Below are 22293 nucleotides of genomic sequence, written 5' to 3' on the forward strand. Positions count from 1 at the left end.
ACAAAATTTGTTGCACCAATGTCGCGCAACAATTTTTATAATGATAGTCTATGGTGTCGCACTGTAACATGCGACATGCTGCAACTGCGACAGTCGCAAAAAATCAATTAGAGATGGACTATTCTGCGACTGTCGCGTCACAGTCACAGCTTTCGCATGTTGCAGTGCGACACCATAGACTACCATTATAAAAATTGTCGCGTGACATTGGTACGACAAAATGTCGCGCAACAAATTTTGCAGTGTAGTTGTGCCCTTATGCTGTGCTTCCCCAGCTTCAACCCTCCAACTAGAAAGTCCTGGATCAGCTAGAAACTGTATAAAAGTGGAGCACTCAGAGCCCCTAGTTGTCTGCAGATAAGGTGCCAGAATGCTCAAGTGACCAGATCAATCCATGGTGGTGTTGGGGCCACCTCAAACCAAGTCACTGCACAGGGATAGACACTTGTCTAGCTCGATATCATCTATTGGTTGGCTTACATCTTAGGCCATGCTCCTTTCCCACGAGGCCCCACCGCTTGTTGAACAAGGCGACAGATAGTGTAGAAATCCTAGTTGTGCCAAAATGCACCACTAATTTGTACCTCTTTTTTGACATATTCTAGGTGCAGGCACATTAGTAATTCTGGGCCAGTCTGTGCAAAAAGCAAGTCAAAAACCATGTGTGGCACAAAAACAAAAAGTGCTAGTGCTTATTCTGGCGAAGAAATGCCAGAGCCACATTCATGTGTGTGGGGAACCTAAGGCCAGGGTCATATGTGACTGATTAGCTGCGCATTTGCCGTTGTTGGATTTCATGCAGCAAATCCACACCATTGTACATTACCAGCACACTGGATGAGAATTTCAGGGGGAAAAAACGCAGTATTACGGATTTGAAATCCGCAACATGTTAATTTATACAGTGGATTACTTTTGTGGATGCCTGATTTTCAGCCGCATGTGACCCCAGCCTAAAGAAGGTTACATGCGTAAAACTCACGTCTCTACTCCAAATGATGCTGTTTCTTGCTCCATATGGAACACATTTGGTTCTCATTATGTAGAGTTTACACAACCTGACTGATTCTTGTATGTATTCAGTGTAGTGAATGCAACCCTGCAGTACAAACAGCTTCTGTTCATATAAATGACAAAAAGAAACTTCACTTTACAACTTTTATAACATTTTAAAGTTTTATTATTTTAGCTTTATTTGAAATTATATATTTTTTGCATCTTTCAGATTCAGTCAAAGGCAAAATACTGCTACAAAAATAGGAGTGGCGTGCATGCTCTGAGATGGGGGCATAAAGCATGAGGCAACAGGGGCACAAGGCAATTAAAAGAGATAAATAGGCAATAGATTAAAGCAATGGTGCAGGCCATACTATGTCAGAACATACAGAAGTCAATAAGAGGCATGAGGAGATGGGGAAGCACTGGAAAAGGTTCTGAAAAAAAGGAGTGACGCAGGCAAGGGGAGAGCATAACCATGGTGGGTGATTTTGAGGCTGTTTAGGTGCAAATGTCTACTGCGGTGGAAAATAAATGCTGCAAATACACTGAACAGGATCATCGCATTCCTTGAAAGCATACTTAATAGGAGGAGAAGAGGAAAAATGATGCAAACAGTACTGAAGAAAAGAACACAATTGGTAGAAGAATTTCAACAGTCATAGTCCATTTTTGATCGGGATTGATGGAATTACTAATATTAAAGCTGGCTACACAATCAAAGGTGTTTATTAGCCAATTTGCTCAATATATGCCAAGTATGTTGCTTTGTGCCATGTTTGAACCCAGCTTGTATGATCAAAATATGATCACTTTGAGAAAGATAAAAAAAATAGTCCAGCTGATGGCAACAATGACATAGGTGAAAGTGCACTGATTATCAGGGTGACCTATCCCTAAACTGGACCTCTGCAACTGGTTTTAGCAGTTGTGTGACCTTTTTGACAGAGACAGTTGATAGGGATGTCAGATTTAGATGTGTTGCCAGCAAAAGAGAGAGATGAAGAGATGGTAACATTGTGAGACAAAAGGGTAGGATGAGAGACAAGAGAAAGGAAGAGAGAGAAGCCCTTTTCATGTAAACATTAGGGGTAGAGGTAGAGAAGGAGAGACAGACAGGAGAGACGTTGTGAGAGAGTGTCATAAAAGAACACTTTTTCATCTCATGTCAGAAAATACGAGATGAGGAATGCGAGCGAAACATCAAGAAACAGCACGACAGCCACCACAAGAGGGTCAGCATCCTGCAGAAGAGGAAGATTAATATCAGAGAGAGAAACATGAAAAGAAAAGTATACACAGATGGAGAAAAAGCAGTAACAGCACAGGAACATATTTCAGACCCACAAGGGTATCTCACCATTTGCATACGAGGTTTTTTGGGGGGCTCATGTGTCCCCCCTGTATCCACTGGTTCTTCCATGCATTCTGTGCTGGGTGAAGGGTTATTTAGTTCTTTTTCAGGCATGGATTCAATAGTTTCTTGTTCCACTGGGTGATCAACAACATGTGCAGGAGTTCCCACCTGAGAAGGAGAATCTTCTTCCTGGATGGGGGGGCATGGAGTCCCGTCTCTGAGATGGCTGCACAACACACCTGGGGGAGTATCAGGGTGGCTGGGAGGCAAGCTTGGTTCTGGGGTTTGGTCAGACAAAGGTGTTCCTTCATTACACATATCGGTGGAACACTGTCTAAGCCAAGGCATGTCACCTTCAACACTGTGCTCCTCCTCATCCTGTACACATTGTGAGCCTGTAAAGACATAGACATATTCTAAACAGCAAAGCAAATAAAATTCTAGTCTTGTCTATGTATGTATATATATATAACACAGTGGTGTTGCTAGCACCTAGCACGAGGGTCATGTTGCCTGATTCTCAGGTCTTTTGGCTCCTGTGATCACCATGTATAATTGTATCTGCATCTACACCGTACTCTAGTACTCCAGGTATCTTCCCAATATAAAAATGATCCAACTTTCAAAATGCATGTACCAGAAATTGCAGTACTATTACTAATTACATTTATTACAATTTACAAATAAAACCAAAGTTAGATATGTGTATCTTTGGATATTTCTTTACGTTAGAGTCTTTGTCCACTCTGATTTATAAACCTGACCAGGGTCTGTTTTCAATCTTTCCTATCTACAGTGTTAAATTATTCTCAGTGTGCATGCAGATCTGCTGTATTGTTCTTGATTATATGCTCACTTGGTGTCTCCAGCAGTTCTTCCAGGTCATGGGAGAGGATTTGAGCAGTACGAGATGCTTCCAGTGCCTGTTGTGCAGCTACAGAAGCAGAATCAGCCTGAAGACGAGCATCAGCAGCACTGACAAGCAAAAAGAGAAATAATGAGACACCTCAAGAGGGAGATTAAAAGAGTCTCAAAAGCTCAGTCTGACAGTACTCAGTGCGCGTTTATATATACACAGAAAGTATAATATGGTGATTGTAAAATAAAGGTTGTGATAGAACTTAAAGTGATTTTCCAGGATTAGAAAAATATGGGTGCGTTCTTCCAAAAACAGGTGACACTGCCCACAGGTTGTATATAGCAATACATCCCAGTCCCATTCACTTCAGTGGAACTGAGCTGTAATACCAGAGACAACCCAAGGACAGGTGTGGTGCTATTTCTGAAAGAAAGCTTGCCATGTTTTGTAATCCTGGACAAGTCCTCTAATTATACTTAATATACAAAAGCTCTTGAAAGTGGACCTGTCACCTATCCAAAATAACTGAGCTATGTATATACTCCTGTTGGCCATGCTTCCCTGAGCATGGCATAGTTGTTGTCATAGATATGCCAACCCCAATAGTTATGTCTCCTGAGAGTTGTGGCACCACATATGTTAATATGGAGTAACTAGCCACTGAGGTGTGGCTAGTTGTTTCCTTTCTTTGCTAGCGACTATGTCAAAGTTATACTCTCATAGATGACACACTGCATAAGCACCATAAACCTCCAAGAACTATTGATTTGTCCGCTTACCCACCCATCCAACACTTAAATTATAGGACTGTATTTAACACATATGTCTAAAAGTTATATTAACCCCTTTGTGGCTGCTATCTGAGAAATAATTTTAAAGGATAACTGTCACACTTAGACCCTAATTTCAATTTTCATATATGTAGTTACTAATAACATGATATTCCAGAATCAGTTACTATTAGACTGACTTACCCCATATTTAATAAGATTCAGCCCTTAGCAACCAGTCTGCATAAAACTGCAATTTCACTATTCAGTTAAGATGGCCGCCACTGCCCTCACCCTGAGGCTAATCCCGCCTGCACTCACTAGCCAGTAACAATAGCCCCCCAAAAGTGTCAGTAACCAGAGCCCTCCCCCTAAAGGGTTAATCTCCTGCAGCACAAAGGGGTCCTCTTACCACATGTTGCTTTCATTTATACACTGAGCAGACGGCAGATCTCCCTTCCCTGGTCTGCGCTGCTCTAACTCTGCATTCTCCAGCTCTGCTGAGTGAGGGAGCGTCTGCCAAGCGCAGGGACAGAGAGAAGTGCACACAGCCCAGGCACTGTTATCAGCTGCTGGGGAGGACCTGGCTTTAATCATTTACTTACAGTCCCTGGCTGTCTGTAATCTGACCTTGCACGCTGCGTGCTTCTGCATCCTCCGTCCTTCAACACATAGACGGACCCTGCATAGCAACCTGATTTTAAGCACAGGTAAAAATAGGCAGTACAGGGAACAAAACTGTGGAATTAAGGGGTAATTGAATACACAGTGAAAAGTTGAAATAGGGCCACCAAGGAGATATTATTCACCACAATCCAATACTCAAATAAATATATATGACAGTTATACTTTAAGTGTGGCACCCTCCAATGCACAAATGACCCGGCATTCAGCTGGGAGCACTAAGGCAGGGTTTATGTGGAACATAGCGCTATTGCCATAGACTGCAATAGTAAACTAATGCAGTCTATGGTATAAACAATCTGATCATTACATGTTCAAGCTCCATAAGGGGGCTAAAAATAAAGGTAAAAAAATTAAAAGATTTAAAATAAGTCACAGGGACCTGATGGGATACACCCAAATCTATTAAAAGAGCTTAGCAGTGAACTAGCAAAACCATTAACAGATTTATTTAACCAATCACTGGTAACAGGAGTCATCCCAAAAGATTGGAAATTAGCAAATGTTGTGCCCATTCACAAGAAAGATAGTAGGGAGGAATCGGGCAACTATAGGCCAGTAAGCCTGACATCAATAGTGGGGAAATTAATGGAAACCATACTTAAGGAGAGGATTGTGGAACATCTAAAATCCCATGGATTGAAAGATGAAAAACAGCATGGGTTTACTTCAGTGAGATCATGTCAAACTAATCTTATTGATTAGGTGACTGAAATAATAGATGGCGGAGGTGCAGTAGACATCGCTTATCTAGACTTTAGTAAGGCTTTTGATACTGTCCCACATAGAAGGCTTATCAATAAATTGCAGTCTTTGTGCTCGGACTCCCATATTGTTGAATGGATTAGGCAGTGGCTGAGGGACAGACAACAGGGTTGTAGTCAATGGAGTATATTCAGACCATGGTCTTGTTAGCAGTGAGGTACCTCAGTGATCTGTTCTGAGAAGTGGGGTACCTCAGGGATCTGTTCTGGGACCCATATTGTTTAATATCTTTATCAGCGAAATTGCAGAAGGCCTCGATGGTAAGGTGTGTCTTTTTGCTAATGACACAAAGATTTGTAACAGGGTTGATGTTCCTCGAGGGATACACCAAATGGAAAAGGATTTAGGAAAACTAGAGGAATGGTCAAAAATCTGGCAACTAAAATTTTATGTTGATAAGTGCAAGATAATGCACCTGGGGCGTAAAAACCCAATAGCAGAATATAAAATCAGTGATACAGTCCTAACCTCAGTATCTGAGGAAAGGGATTTAGGGGTCATTATTTCAGAAGACTTAAAGGTAGGCAGAAAATGTCATAGAGCAGCAGGAAATGCTAGCAGAAAGCTTGGGTATATAGGGAGAGGCATTAACAGTAGAAGGAGGGAGGTGCTCATGCCGCTCTACAGAGCACTAATGAGACCTAATTTGGAGTATTGTGCGCAGTACTCATATCTCCAGAAGGATATTGATACTTTGGAGAGAGTTCAGAGATGAGCTACTAAACTGGTACATGGATTGCAGGATAAAACTTACCAGGAAAGATTAAAGGACCTTAACATGTATAGCTTGGAAGAAAGACGAGACAGAGGGGATATGATAGAAACTTTTAAATACATAAATACATAAATACATAAAGCGAATCAACAAGGTAAAAGAGGATATAATATTTAAAAGAAGAACAACTGCTACAAGAGGACATAGTTTTAAATTAGAGGGGCAAAGGTTTAAAGATAATATCAGGAAGTATTACTTTACTGAGAGAGTAGTGGATGCATGGAATAGCCTTCCTGCAGAAGTGGTAGCTGCAAATACAGTGAAGGAGTTTAAGCATGCATGGGATAGGCATGAGGCCATCCTTCATATAAGATAAGGACAGGGGCTATTCATAGTATTCAGTATATTGGGCAGACTAGATGGGCCAAATGGTTTCAAAGGTGAAGGAAGCTTACTTGGAAATGATATACGGGAGGTTGCATCAACTGTTTCATTCTCTGCAGTTTTGCCCGTGCATAACCTTCAGCATGACCGGAAGATGCGCATTAAGGAATTCAATGTATGGCTTGGTGAATGGTGTCTGAACCAAGGGTTTGGCTTTGTGTCTCATGTTAGCTCTCGTTGGAATGGAAAAGAACTGTACAAGAAAGATAGTTTGCATCTTTCTCTCAAGGGAATGAATGTCCTCAGTGAACAGTTCAAAGTATTTGCTAAGGAGCATTTAAACTAGGAAGGGGGGGGGGGGGGACAAAAGAGTGATAATCCAGCAGTCTGACTGTCCCCTGGAACAATGCCAGAAGATGCCAGTAGCACATAGGTTAAGAAATGACAAGCTCAGAGTCTTGTCTACAAATGCTCACAGTTTAGGGAATAAGATCAATGAACTTGAGTCTATAATGGCATCTGAGAATATAGATTTAGTGGCTGTTACTGAGACATGGTTCAATGGGAGTAATGACTGGGATATAACAAGACCAGGGATCTCTCTATATAGGAAAGACAGAGAAGGCAAGAAAGGGGGAGGGGTGGCTCTGTATGTGAAAGATAGCAGAACATCTAATTTAATAAACGTTAGTAAGACCAATTTAGAGTCAGTTTGGGTTACCTTGCAGCTTGATAATCATAAGGTAACTTGTGTAGGCGTGATATATAGACCAACTAGCCAAGTCAAATAATTAGATGATCTACTAGTTGAGGAAATAGGTAAAATTCAAAATTACCCCTTAATTCCACAGTTTTGTTGCCTGTACTGCCTATTTTTACCTGTGCTTAAAATAAGGTTGCTAGGCATGGTCCGTCTATGTGTTGAAGGACGGGGGACGCAGAAGCACGCTGCGTGCAAGGTCACATTACTGACAGCCAGGGACTGTAGGTAAATGATTAAAGCTAGGTCCTTCCCAGCAGCTGATAACAGTGCCTGGGCTGTGTGCACTTCAGGACACAGCCTTATTTCATCTTAAGGACCAGGCCATTTTTTGCAAATCTGACCAGTGTCACTTTAAGTGCTGATAACTTTAAAACGCTTTGACTTATCCAGGCCATTCTGAGATAGTTTTTTTCGTCACATATTGTACTTCATGACGATGGTAAAATGAAGCAAAAAAAAAATCATTTTTATTTATAAAAAATACCAAATTTACAATTTTTTTAAAAAAATTGCAAATTTCCAAGTTTCAATTTCTCTACTTCTATAATACATAGTAATACCTCCAAAAATAGTTATTACTTTACATTCCCCATATGTCTACTTCATGTTTGGATCATTTTGGGAATGATATTTAATTTTTTGGGGATGTTACAAGGCTTAGAAATTTAGAAGCAAATCTTGAAATTTTTAAAAACCCAATTTTTTGGGACCAGTTCAGGTCTGAAGTCACTTTGCGAGGCTTACATAATAGAAATCACCCAAAAATGACCCCATTCTATAAACCACACCCCTCAAGGTATTCAATACTGATTTTACAAACTTTGTTAACCCTTTAGGTGTTCCACAAGAATTAATTGAAAATAGAGATACAATTTCAAAATTTCACATTTTTGGCAGATTTTCCATTTTAATAATTTGTTTCCAGTTACAAAGCAAGGGTTAACAGCCAAACTAAACTCAATATTTATGGCCCTGATTCTGTAGTTTACAGAAACACCCACTATGTGGTCGTAAACCGCTGTGCGGGCACATGGCAGGGCGCAGAAGGAAAGGAATGCCATACGGTTTTTGGAAGGCAGGTTTTGCTGGACAGTTTTTTTTTACACCATGTCCCATTTGAAGCCCCCCTGATGCACCCCTAGAGTAGAAACTCCATAAAAGTGACCCCATCTAAGAAACTACACCCCTCAAGGTATTCAAAACTGATTTTACAAACATCATTAACCCTTTAGGTGTTCCACAAGAATTAATGGAAAATAGAGATACAATTTCAAAATTTTTACTTTTTTGGCAGATTTTCCATTTTAATAATTTTTTTCCAGTTACAAAGCAAGGGTTAACAGCCAAACCAAACTTAATATTTATGGCCCTGATTCTGTAGTTTACAGAAACACCCCATATGTGGTCGTAAACCGCTGTACGGGCACACTGCAGGGCGCAGAAAGAAAGGTATACCATACGGTTTTTGGAAGGCAGGTTTTGCTGGGCTGTTTTTTTTTGATACCATGACCCATTTGAGGCCCTCCTGATGCACCCCTAGAGTAGAAACTCCATAAAAGTGACCCCACCTAAAAAACTAAACCCCTCAAGGTATTCAAAACATATTTTACAAACATCGTTAACCCTTTAGGTGTTCCACAAGAGTTATTGGCAAATGGAGATGAAATTTCAGAATTTAAATTTTTGGCAAATTTTCCATTTTTATCCATTTTTCACAGTAACAAAGCAAGGGTTAACAGCCAAACAAAACTCAATATTTATGGCCCTGATTCTGTAGTTTACAGAAACACGCAATATGTGGTCGTAAACAGCTGTACGGGCACACGGCAGGGCGCAGAAGGAAAGGAATGCCATACGGTTTTTGGAAGGCAGATTTTGCTGGACAGTTTTTTTTTTGACACCATGTCCCATTTGAAGCCCCCCTGATGCACCCCTAGAGTAGAAACTCCAAAAAAGTGACCACATTTTAGAAACTACGGGATAGGGTAGCAGTATTGTTGGTACTAGTTTAGGGTATATATGATTTTTGGTTGCTCTATATTACACTTTTTGTGAGGCAAGGTAACAAGAAATGGCTGTTTTGGCACAGTTCTATTTTTTGTTATTTACAACATTCATCTGACAGGTTAGATAATGTGATATTTTTATAGACCAGGTTGTCACGGATGCGGCGATAGCTAATATGTATACTTTTTTTTATTTATGTAAGTTTTACACAATGATTTCTTTTTTTTTAACAAAAAAAATCATGTTTTAGTGTTTCCATAGTCTGGGAGCCATAATTTTTTCAGTTTTTGGGCGATTACCTTGGGTAGGGTATGATTTTTGCGGGATGAGATGACGGTTTTATTGGCACTATTTTGGGGTGCGTGTGACTTTTTGATCGCTTGCTATTACACTTTTTGTGATGTAAGGTGACAAAAAATGCCTTTTTTTACACCGTTTTTATTTATATTTTTTTACAGTGTTCATCTGAGGGGTTAGGTCATGTGATATGTTTATAGAGCTGGTCGATACAGACGCGGCTATACCTAATATGTATACATTTTTTTACCCCCCCCCCTATTTTTTACCAATTTGTTTTTGTTTATTTTTACTTGAAACTTTACATTTTTGGGGGGGAAAACTTTCTTTTTAAAACTTTGCTTTTCACTTTATTTTTTGTTCCACTTTGGGACCTGAACTTTTGGGGGTCTAATTCTTTACAATGCATTCCAATACTTCTGTATTGGAATGCATTGGCTGTATGAGTAATACTGTGTGTATTACTTATACAGCTTCTGGCCTGTGAGATCCAGGGGGCTGGATCTCACAGGCTCGTCACCGGAAGGCAGCGCGATTCCTTCCTTAGGCATCGCGCTGCCTTCAATGCCATCGGGTCCCCCCCTACAGCCGCATGGGGACCCGATGGCACCGCCGATCGCCGCCTCAAACTGCAGCTCTGAATTGACCACGGGACCCCCCCCTTGCATTTAGCCAAGGTGCCTGCTCAACGATTTGAGCAGGCACCGGGTTCCGATCACCGCCCGCCGGGCGTCGGTGATCGGAAATACACAGGACGTACCCATACGCCCTGTGTCCTTAAGTACCAGGACATCAGGGCGTACCGGTACGCCCTGGGTCCTGAAGAGGTTAAAAGAAGAAAAACTGATATAAGAGGACATAGTTTTAAATTAGAGTGGCAAAGGTTTAAAAGTAATATCAGGAAGTATTACTTTACTGAGAGAGTAGTGGATGCATGGAATAGCCTTCCTGCAGAAGTGGTAGCTGCAAATACAGTGAAGCAGTTTAAGCATGCATGTGATAGGCACAATGCCATCCTTCATATAAGATAGGGCCAAGGGCTATTCATGTTTCTATGTTTCTAAAAAAAAATATAAAAAAAACGTAAAAATAAGAAAATGGATAAAAAATAAATATAATTAGTAATCCCGTGTTCACAAATGTCAAAAACTATTAAAATATAAAAATTGTTTTCCAATACGGCGAATGCCATAATGAAAAAAAATAATACTTTAACCACCCAAAAAAAAAGTGATGAAAAAGCCATACACACCCCAAAATGGTATCAATATAAACTACAGCTTGCTTAAAAAAAAAGAGCCATTAGACTCTTCCATCCATTCCCTCTGAGAGTTGCAGTTGTCTATCGTTCCCCAGGCTCCCCCCACCAATTTCTGGATCACTTTGCAGCTTGGTTTCCTCACTTCCTATCTTAGTCACCAACTATTATGGGTGATTTTAATATTCCCATTGATGATCCTATCTCCCCATCAGCCGCTCACTTTCTTTCTTTAACCTCCTCTCTTGGCCTATCACAACTTACTCCCTCTGCCACGCAAAACTTTAGAAACTTATCCTTCCCACTTTCTGACCACAATCTTCTTTCATTTACCATAAAGACCTCTCACTTTTCTCAAGGCAATCCTACTTTTCACACTTACAGAAACCTATACACCATCATCTGCCAGCAACCTATTAACACCCTACAATTTGCTCTTACCCCAATCACTTCCCTCCCCTGTCCAGACTTGGTTGCCAATCATTACAACCAGACCCTCAAAACCACCCTAGATGAAGTTGCTCCGATATCAATCCGTTCCTCTCGACACAGAACACGGCAACCCTGGCACACACCTGAAACACGTTTTCTACAACGCTGCTCCAGATGTGCAGAACGCTTATGGAGAAAATCACGGATATCAGCAGTCTTCCTCCATTATAAATTTATCCTCAAAACATATAATTCGGCTCTCAACATTGCCAAACAAAAGTACTTCACCTCTCTCATCCCCTCACTCTCAAATAACCCAAAACGACTCTTTGACCCTTTTCATTCCCTTCTAAGCCCTAAAGTTCCAGAACCTGTCACTAACCTCTGCGCTGATGGCATGGCCACTTACTTCAGAGACAAGATTAGCATTATCCGGCAGGAAATAATCTCCCAGTCCCCAAATAATTTCAATCCTCCTCCCTCCAACTCCTCCACATGCTCTCTCTCCTCTTTTGACCCTATAACAGAGGAAGAAGTCTCCAGGCTTCTCTCTTCTTCTCGACCCACAACCTGTAGCAGTGATCCTATTCCATCACATCTCCTCCAGTCCCTCTCCCCGGCTGTCATCACTAACCTAACTACAATTTTTAACCTCTCTCTTTTTTCTGGTATCTTTCTCTCCTCTTTCAAACACTCTATTATCACCCCACTACTAAAGAAACCATCTCTTGACCTGACCTATGCTGCTAACTACAGACCTGTTTCTAACCTCCCCTTCATCTCGAAACTCCTTGAATGTCTTGTCTACTCTCGCTTAATAAGCTATCTCTCTGCAAACTCTCTTCTTGACCCCTTACAATCTGCTTTTCGCCCTCTTCACTCTACAGAAACTTCCCTTACTAAAGTGTCTAACGATCTCCTAACAGCAAAAAGAAATGGTGACTATTCGCTATTGATTCTGCTGGATCTCTGTGCAGTGTTGGATACTATAGACCATAAACTCCTCCTCACCATGCTCCACTCAATTGGCCTTAAGGACACTGCTCTCTCTTGGTTCTCTTCCTATCTCTCTGGTCGCTCCTTTAGTGTATCATTCGCTGGCTCTTCTTCTTCTCCTCTTCCTCTTGATGTCGGTGTTCCTAAGGGCTCAGTACTAGGTCCTCTACTCTTCTCCCTCTATACAGCCCCCATTGGACAGACGATCAGTAGATTTGGCTTTCAATACCATCTCTATGCTGACGACACCCAACTATACACTTCATCCCCTGACATCACCCCTGCTTTACTCCAAAACACCAGTTCTTGTCTGGCAGCTGTCTCTAACATCATGTCCTCTCTGTATCTAATACTGAACCTCTCAAAAACTGAACTTCTTGTCTTTCCCCCATCTACTAACTCACCTAAACTTGATATTTCAATTTCGGTCTGCAGCATAACTCCTGTGCAACATGCCCGCTGTCTTGGAGCCACATTTGACTCTGATCTTTCCTTTGTTCCCCATATTCAATTACTTACACGTTCTTTTTGTCTGCACCTCAAGAATATCGCCAGAATATGCCCTTTTCGTACGGTAGAAACGGCAAAAACTCTTGTTGTTGCCTTGATTAATTCTCATCTTGACTACTGCAATGCATTACTAATCGGTCTCCCTCTCACTAAACTCTGCCCCCCTTCAGTCTGTCCTAAATGCTGCAGCCAGACTCATCTATCTATCCAACCGCTACACTGATGCTACTAGTCAGTGCCAGTCACTTCACTGGTTGCCCATCCACCACAGAATACAGTTCAAACTTCTCACCCTCACCCACAAAGCTCTCCACAATGCTGCACCTCCACACATCTCCTCCCTCATCTCCATCTACCACCCCAATCGTGCTCTCCGTTCTGTTAGCGACCTAAGATTAATAACCTCCATAATTCGTACCTCTCACTCCCGTCTTCAAGACTTTTCTTGAGCAGCACCTACTCTCTGGAATACTCTGCCCCGGAATAGTAGGTCAATTCACAACTTCTTCATCTTCAAACGTGCCTTAAAAACACATCTTTTCAGGCAGGTTTATCAAGCTACCTAAATTGACTATTCCCCGACTAAACCTCTCCCCCACCAACTCCTCTGACCTGAACTCGATCCTCTAGTAGTCCCAAACCCGAAGCAGATCGGCCGGCACCACTCCTGTCAGTTCAATTATGTCTCAAATCCTACTTATCACAATCAACTACCTTATGTGTCACCCCCAATTCCTCATAGATTGTAAGCTCTTGCGAGCAGGGCCCTGACTCCTAGTTTTTCAGTTGCGTATTAGCCAGTTAGTTTTGTTTCGTACATGAACCCTATGAATTTGTAAAGCGCTGCAGAATATTGTAGCGCTATATACACTCACCTAAAGAATTATTAGGAACACCATACTAATGCGGTGTTGGACCCCCTTTTGCCTTCAGAACTGCCTTAATTCTACGTGGCATTGATTCAACAAGGTGCTGATAGCATTCTTTAGAAATGTTGGCCCATATTGATAGGATAGCATCTTGCAGTTGATGGAGATTTGAGGGATGCACATCCAGGGCACGAAGCTCCCGTTCCACCACATTCCAGATGCTCTATTGGGTTGAGATCTGGTGACTGTGGGGGCTATTTTAGTACAGTGAACTCATTGTCATGTTCAAGAAACCAATTTGAAATGATTCGAGCTTTGTGACATGGTGCATTATCCTGCTGGAAGTAGCCATCAGAGGATGGGTACATGGTGGTCATGAAGGGATGGACATGGTCAGAAACAATGCTCAGGTAGCTCGTGGCATTTAAACGATGGCCAATTGGCACTAAGGGGCCTAAAGAGTGCCCAGAAAACATCCCCCACACCATTACACCACCACCACCAGCCTGCACAGTGGTAACAAGGCATTATGGATACATGTTCTCATTCTGTTTACGCCAAATTCGGACTCTACCATTTGAATGTCTCAACAGAAATCGAGACTCATCAGACCAGGCAACATTTTTCCAGTCTTCAACAGTCCAATTTTGGTGAGCTTGTGCAAATTGTAGCCATTGTGGCGTGTGTTAGTGACAAAAATATATATCTATTTGCCGCTCAACGGTGCAGTTTTACGTTCTAAAGCCCTTTTTGGTGTGTAATAGTGGCAAAAAATATATATATTTGCCATTCAGAGGTGCAGTTATATGTTCTAAATCCCTTTGTGGTGTGTATTAGTGGCAAAAGGAAAAAATATTTGCCATTAGGCGGCGCAGTTATATGTTCTAAAACCTTTTGTGGCGTGTATTAGTGGCAAAAGTAAAATATTTTTTCCGTTCAGCAGTGCAGTTATATGTTCTAAAGCCTTTTGTGACATGTATTAGTGGCAAAAGTAAAATATATTTGCCGTTCAGCGGTGCAGTTATATGTTCTAAAGCCCTTTTTGGCATGTAATAGTGGCAAAATAAAAATATATTTGCCGTTCAGCGGTGCAGTTATGTTATAAAACCTCTTTTGTCGTGTAATAGTGGCAAAATAAATATATATTTGCCGTTCAGCAGTACAGTTATATGTTCTAAAGCCATTTTTTGCGTGTATTAGTGGCAAAAGAAAAATATATTGGCCTTTCAGTGGTGCAGTTATATGTTCTAAAGCCCTTTTTGTGTGTATTAGTGTAAAAAAAAGGGCTTATTAGCCGTTGTGTGAAGTGAGAAAATTACAGACTTTTTTGGGGTGTTATAATTTCCTTTTTATTTATTTATTTATTTGATCTAAGTGCCAGGCCCTGCACAGGGGAGTGGCAGAGGCCTAAATGTTTCTGGCATAGGCAGAGGTCACACCAGAGTAAGGGGCCGTGGCAGCAGTGGTCACTTCAAGAGGCCTGAGCTCCCAGTGTCAGCTATCGGTTGTATCTTGACCAGCGACCCAGCGGGTCTTGAATGGTTGACTCGATCTTCAACTTTGTCGCAAGTGACATCAGACACCCACAGCCAAGAGTCAGTGGGTTCGTCAGACACAACCCTTAGTTGGCATGGCCCGGGAGCAGGCCTTGTGATCTCACCTGTCCTCAACCTGCCTCTGTCTTTTTCTGTTCCCTCAGCCAAAGTAGTATTGTATGCTGTGGGCTCAGCTCCACTATACAGTGAGGACGAGCTACTAGAAGAGGGTCAGAAGCTATTGGCAAGCCAAGATGGGTAGGAGACATCCGCCGCTTCCTCTACTAGGCGGGCAAGTAGTGATGAGGAGAGTGGCGTAGGAGCTGGTGTTGTGAGCGGTCAGGCACATGACCCAGAGACGGTTGAGGAAGACATCAGTGACGTGCAGACAGTACTCGATGATGATGATGTAGCTGATTGCATCTGGGAGTCTGGTGACGAAGGGGCTTCATCATCATCGGGAGAACAGGATGGCAGCTTGCCCGTGAGGCTGCAGTGGAGCCAGCAAGTCGCTAGCATGGCCGGGAGTCAGCAGGGTGGCAGCATGGGAGGTCAGGAGCCAAACGTGCCCGGGGTAGACCACCTGTTTACCTGCCCGGGAAGTAGCGGTGCACTGGTTCATGGAGGCAGCGACGGTAGCAGTCAGTCAGTGTGTAGTGTTGGAGTAAAATCACTTAGTCGGCGGTGTGACAGTTTTTTGGTTAGCCATCAGAGGAGGTGAACATGGCCATATATAGAATCTGTGGGCAGAAGGTGAAGTGTGGCCAGGGTGTCAATGTTTGCACTACAGCCCTGCGTCAGTATATGCAGTGTCATCATAAAGTGGCCTGGAAAGACCGTGGCTCCGATGTGGTGATCCAGCCTGCCGCAGCAACCGCTACATCACCCAGTGGCACGCAACCGATTTCAGGCAGTCAAGGCTTCACCATCTAAGCCGAAGGGAGCTGTCTGTCCTTCCTATTATCTGCTGGTCCTGATGCTCCTGCTCCTCGCTCTCCTACTCCTCGTCAGTCATTTCGTCAGCAATCAATCACCGAAGCGATTGCCAAGAGACAACAGTATGCGTGAACTTATCCAACGGCGCAAAGCTGAACGTGCTCCTGTCCAAGTTGCTGGTGCTGCAGTCCCTCCCTTTTTTCAAGTGGTGGACTCTGCACCTTTCAGAGAACTGATGGCTTGTGCCAAGCCAAGGTGGAGAGTCCCAAGCCGTAATTTTTTTGCCAAAAAGGCAGTACCAGCCCTGCAAACACATGTAGAACAGAAGGTGGGCAAGTCCTTGAGCCTGTCAGCGTCTAACAAAGTGCACGGCAACAGAGACGTGTGGAGCTTTAACTATGGTCATGGACAATATATGTCCTTTACAGCCCACTGGGTGAATGTGGTTCCTGCACAGCCACACTAGCAACTCGGCCAGGTAATGCCGCCTCCACATTGTCACGTCGTTGGTCCTGTGACAATGTCCGCCTCTGACTCCTCATCCTCCACCATGTCCTCAGCCTCCACTGCAGGGACAAGTCACAGTGCCCCTCCAGCATACCACATGTGCAGGGCACGGCGGTGTCATGCTGTTCTTTACCTCGTTTGCCTGGGAAAACGGACTCACACAGGGGAGAAACTGCTCCGTGTCCTTCATCAAGAAATCGAATCCTGGATTTCTCCACAACAACTGAAAATCGGAACCATGGTGACCGACAACGGGAAGAACATGGTGTCGGTGCTGCATCAGGGAGGGCTGAGCCATGCGCCCTGCATAGCACATGTGTTCAATCTGGCTGTCATGAGGTTCCTGAAGTCTTCCACCCATCTGCAAGACATCCTAAAAATGACCAGGAAACTTTGCATGCACTTCAGCCACTCGTACATCGCAAAGCACACCCTCTTTGTGCTGCAGCGGCAGAACGGTATCCACTAACATAGGCTGATATGCGACGTTTCCACCCGTTGGAATTCCACCCTCCATATGTTGAACCGACTATACGAACAGAAAAAGGCCATCAATGATTTCTTGATGATCCAAGCGGACAGTAGTACCCCCCTGTGTAACTTCGATGTCAGCCAGTGGCAGCTCATGCGTGACACCTGCCGTTTGCGTAGGCTCTTTGAAAAGGCCACTTTATTTGTCACTCGCTAGGACTACGGGATGAACAATGTCATTCCACTGCTTCATGTCCTGGAACAGATGCTGGTAAATCTGGCTGGTCAGGGGACTGGAGATGTGGCGCCTAGATCTCACGGCCACATGAGCCCTGTGGGGGCTGAACTGGAGGCGGATGAGGAGGAGGACATTGGAGCACAAGTAATGTGTAGGGAAATGGGTGGTTTTTACACACAGGTGACAGGAGAGGAGGAGCAGGAGCAGCCAGGGGAGCTACAGGGTGATGAGGAAGAGGAGGCAGAGGACCCAGACACACCGTGGCAGTATGCAATGGAGATGGAGGCAGGGAGTCACTCTGAGTTACTTTCACAAATGGCCCGATGCATGCTCACTTGCTTGCATAGTGACAGCCAAATTGTCACCATTTGGCAGAGGGATGACATCTGGCTCTCCACCTTGTTGAACCCTCGCTACCGATCCAAAATGGGGCCATTTTTTTTACACCCGCTGAGGGGGAGGACAAACTGAACTACTATAGAGACATCCTATGTAGTCAGTTGGCCGCTGCCTATCTGCACCATCGTCCATCCTCTCTCAGGTCTGACTGGGGGGCCCTCTGCGCTCACATTCCACTGTCATGGCTTCTGGGGAGGGGTGGCAGGAGCAGTACCAGCTCCATCAGCAGCAGCCTGAGTCTAGAGTCGCTGATGGGCAGCTTTCTTCACCCGCCTAAAGAAGAAACTACTTACCAGCAGCAGCATCTGGACCTGGAGCAGAACCTGAACCAGCAGTACCCTGCCACCCCACATTGAAGATCTGCTGGACTACGGGGCAGCCAAACTGGTTTTGTGGCCGTAACTGGAAAAGCTGTCCGGCCCGGCCAGTAGTGTGGCATCAGAGTGGGTATTTAGTGTGGCATGGGCTATAGTTACCAAAAGAAGAACTCGCCTGTCCACCCAAAATGTGGAGAGACTGACCTTTGTCAAGATGAATCAGGCGTGGATCAGCTATGGTGCCACATCAACACCTTGAAAAAAGAGACTTTCTTCTGGCTACCTGCTTTAGCTAATATTCTGATGCTGCCACACATCTGATGCCAAGTGATCACTCTGTGGTCTCCTGATGCTGCTGCCACCTCCACACTATGTCACCTTGCCACTCTGTGGTCGCCTCATGCTGCTGCCACCTACACACTATGTCACCTTGCCACTCTGTGGTTTTCTCATGCTGCTTCCACCTCCACACTATGTCACCTTGCCACTCTGTGGTCTTTGGATGCTGCTGCCAAATCCACACTATGTAACCTTGCCACTCTGTGGTCTCCTAATGCTGCTGCAACCTACACACTATGTCACCTTGCCACTCTGTGGTCTCCTAATGCTGCTGCCACCTACACACTATGTCATTGTGCCAATTTGTGGCCTCCTGATGCTGCCGCCACCTCCACACCGTCATTGTGCCACTCTGTGGCCTCCTCCTGATGCTGCCGCCACCACCTCAACACTCTGTCATTGTGCCACTCTGTGGCCTCCACACTTGCCACTCTGTGGTCTACTCATGCTGCTGCCCCCTCCACACTGTCACTTTGCCACTCTGTGGTCGCCTCATGCTGCTGCCACCTACACACTATGTCACCTTGCCACTCTGTAGTTTCCTCATGCTGCTTCCACCTCCACACTATGTCACCTTGCCACTCTGTGGTCTTGTAATGCTGCTGCCACCTCCACACTATGTCATTGTGCTGATTTGTGGCCTCCTGATGCTGCCGCCACCTCTACACTGTCATTGTGCCACTCTGTGGTCTACTCATGCTGCTGCCCCCTCCACACTGTCACCTTGCCACTCTGTGGTTGCCTCATGCTGCTGCCACCTACACACTATGTCACCTTGCCACTCTGTGGTCTTTTGATGCTGCTGCCACATCCACACTATGTAACCCTGCCACTCTGTGGTCTCCTAATGCTGCTGCCACCTACACACTATGTCACCTTGCCACTCTGTGGTCTTGTAATGCTGCTGCCACCTCCACACTATGTCATTGTGCTGCTCTGTGGCCTCCTGATGCTGCCGCCGCCACCTCCACACTATCATTGTGCCACTCTGTGGCCTCCTCCTGATGCTGCCGCCACCTCCAGACTCTGTCATTGGGCCACTCTGTGGTCTCCTTATGCTGCTTCCACCTCACCACTATGTCATAGGGCCACTCTGTGGACTTCTCGTGCTGTTCCCACCCTCCCCACTTCATGACTGGGCCACTATTTTGCCTTTCAACCTGGCTAACATCATCATTTATTTGAGCCTTTTTCTGATGTGTTGGAAAAATGAGACGCACAATGGATCCTATCTATGTAGCAGCTGTAAGGCCTGTATGGTCCCGTCAGAATTGGCTTGTGATTTGGTAGCCAAAAGCAGGAGTGGGTACAAAACACAGAAGACATGCAAATATTCCATTCATGTGTAATCTCTGTTTTGGATCCACTCCTGTTGATCCGCTCATGTGAACAGCCCCATAGAAATGAATGGGTCCGGATTCAGTGCGGGTGCAATGCGCAGTGGCGGATTACAATAGGGACGTTCGGGTCGGCAGCCCCGGGCCCAGCACCGCTGGGGGGCCCAACGCTGACCTGAATGCCCACATACTGCGGCGGGGCACGGGAGCGCATAGCTCCCTGTCCCGTCGCCGATCACCGGCGCAGGCGTGCGTGATGATGTCATTGCGCGCCTGTGCCGGGACGCAGCACTGTGACGCGCCTGACTCATCCCGCCCGCCTTCCTCTGCGAGCAAGCGCCTGGCCCTGGACATAGGTGAGTATTTATCTTTTAATTTTTTGTTTATTTTTTCTTTATTTCATTTGCCTACTTGGGGGGGGGGACACAGGAGGACATATTAGGGAAGATAAATCGATTACATGGGGGGGAATGTGGGGGCTGTATGGGGCCAAATTATTATGGGAGGGAATACTATGTGGGGGCAAATTACTAGATGGGGCAGTGTGGGGGCAAATTACTAGATGGGGCAGTGTGGGGGCAAATTGCTGTGTGGGGGCAGTGTGGGGCAAATTGCTGTGTGGGGCAAATTAATATGAGGGAATACTATGTGGGGGCAAATTATTATGAGAGGGACTACTATGTGGGGGCAAATTACTAGATGGGGCAGTGTGGGGGCAAATTGCTATGTGGGGGCAGTGTGGGGGCAAATTGCTATGTGGGGGCAGTGTGGGGGCAAATTGCTATGTGGGGACAAATTACTATATGGGGCAGTGTGGGGGCAAATTACTATGTGGGGGAAACTATTGTGTGGGGGCAGTGTGGGGGAAATTGCCATGTGGTGACAGTGTGGGGTAATTTTTGTGTGGGGTAATTTCTATGTGGGGACAGTGTGGGGAAATTGCTATGTGGGGGCAAATTACTATGTGGGGGCAGTGTGGGGAAAACTATTGTGTGGGGGCAGTGTGGGGAAATTGCTATGTGGGAACAGTGTGAGGAAATGGCAGTGTGGGTGCAAATTACTATGTGGGGGCAGTGTGGGGGCAAATTACTATGTGGGGGCAGTGTGGGGAAAACTATTGTGTGGGGGCAGTGTGGGGAAATTGCTATGTGGGAACAGTGTGGGGAAATGGCAGTGTGGGGGCAAATTACTATGTGGGGGCAGTGTGGGGGCAAATTACTATGTGGGGGCAGTGTGGGAGCAAATTACTATGTGGGGGCAGTGTGGGGGCAAATTACTATGTGGGGGCAGTGTGGGGGCAAATTACTATGTGGGGGCAGTGTGGTGGAAATTACTATGTGGGGGCAGTGTGGTGGAAATTACTATGTGGGGGCAGTGTGGTGGAAATTACTATGTGGGGGCAGTGTGGTGGAAATTACTATGTGGGGGCAGTGTGGTGGAAATTACTAGTGTGGGGGCAAACTACTATATGGGGGCAGTTTGGGGGAAATTACTATATGGGGGTGTTGCTATTGGGGAGGCACTGTAGGGGCAATTCTATTATTTCTGGGGACACTATACATGGATTATTGCCTGGAGCACAATATTATTATTACTCAGAGCACTCTAGGGGACATTATAGCTGCTGTGGACACTATAGGAACATTTGGGGTAATTTATCAAACTGGTGTAATGCAGAACTGGCTTAGTTGCCCATAGCAGCCAATCAGATTCCACCTTTTATATTTGACAGCTCTTTTGGAAATCCAGTTCTACTTTACACCAGTTTGATAAATTACCCCAATTATATCTATCAGGGTCACTATTTTTTCAGCAGTATAGTTCCTGGGGCATTGGGGAGCACAACGGGCACAGTATTGGGGGTGGCAGCAGAATGACACTGTGGGGACACCAGGATGAGGAGGTTGATGGAAAAATTGAGAAATCTAACGTGTCTGTGTTACAAACTGTAGAGACGAGATGCGGCTAAAAGAATTTGCCATGGTGGTCTGGGTCAAATGGAGGAGAAGAGGAAAGAGAAGGTTTACATGACAGGAGATGTCACTGGATGTAAGAGGTATGTGGTGCTGTATTCTCCTCCATGTCTTTTTTATTACAATTGTATGTATTTTAAATTTGACGACTAAATTTTTCAGTTTAGGACCCAATTTGTTTTTTTTGTTTTTTTTTTGTCTGAAGATGTCATATGGCCTAAGAAGAGACTGTGGCGCCCATAAGGCACCGCAGCCTCTTCATACAAAAAAAAAAAACTAAACTAAAATGGAGGGAATGGAGGGGGGGGCCCAAGTTGGGTAGACAGCCCCAGGGCCTATCATGCACTTAATCCGCCCCTGGCAATGCGTTCAACTCACGCATTGCACCCGCGCGGAAAACTCGCCCATGTGAAAGGGGCCTTAGAAGTTTAGAAGCAATTCTTAAAAATTTTAAGAAAATTTCCAAAACCCACTTTTTAAGTACCAGTTCAGGTATGAAGTCACTTTGCGGGGCTAACCTAGTGGAAACCCCCCATAAATGACCCCATTGTAGAAACTAAACCCGTCAAGTTACTCAAA

The 22293-nt window shown here is 44.6% G+C and overlaps 1 protein-coding gene across 1 annotated transcript in view; it reads right to left on the bottom strand.

Moving 5' to 3' along the window:
• Nucleotides 1-2159: 2159 nt before the first annotated feature.
• JPH4 (junctophilin 4) overlaps nt 2160-22293 on the bottom strand; it is a 44238-nt gene continuing 24104 nt past the window's right edge. The window contains exons 3-5 of the mRNA XM_044287949.1: nt 3210-3328; nt 2357-2748; nt 2160-2240 (exon numbers count right to left, since the gene is read on the bottom strand). Coding sequence (XP_044143884.1) covers nt 2160-2240; nt 2357-2748; nt 3210-3328 — 592 coding nt within the window. The remainder of the gene's footprint in view (nt 2241-2356; nt 2749-3209; nt 3329-22293) is intronic.

This window comes from Bufo gargarizans, chromosome 1 (genome assembly GCF_014858855.1).
Source record: "Bufo gargarizans isolate SCDJY-AF-19 chromosome 1, ASM1485885v1, whole genome shotgun sequence".
Lineage (NCBI taxonomy): Eukaryota > Metazoa > Chordata > Amphibia > Anura > Bufonidae > Bufo > Bufo gargarizans.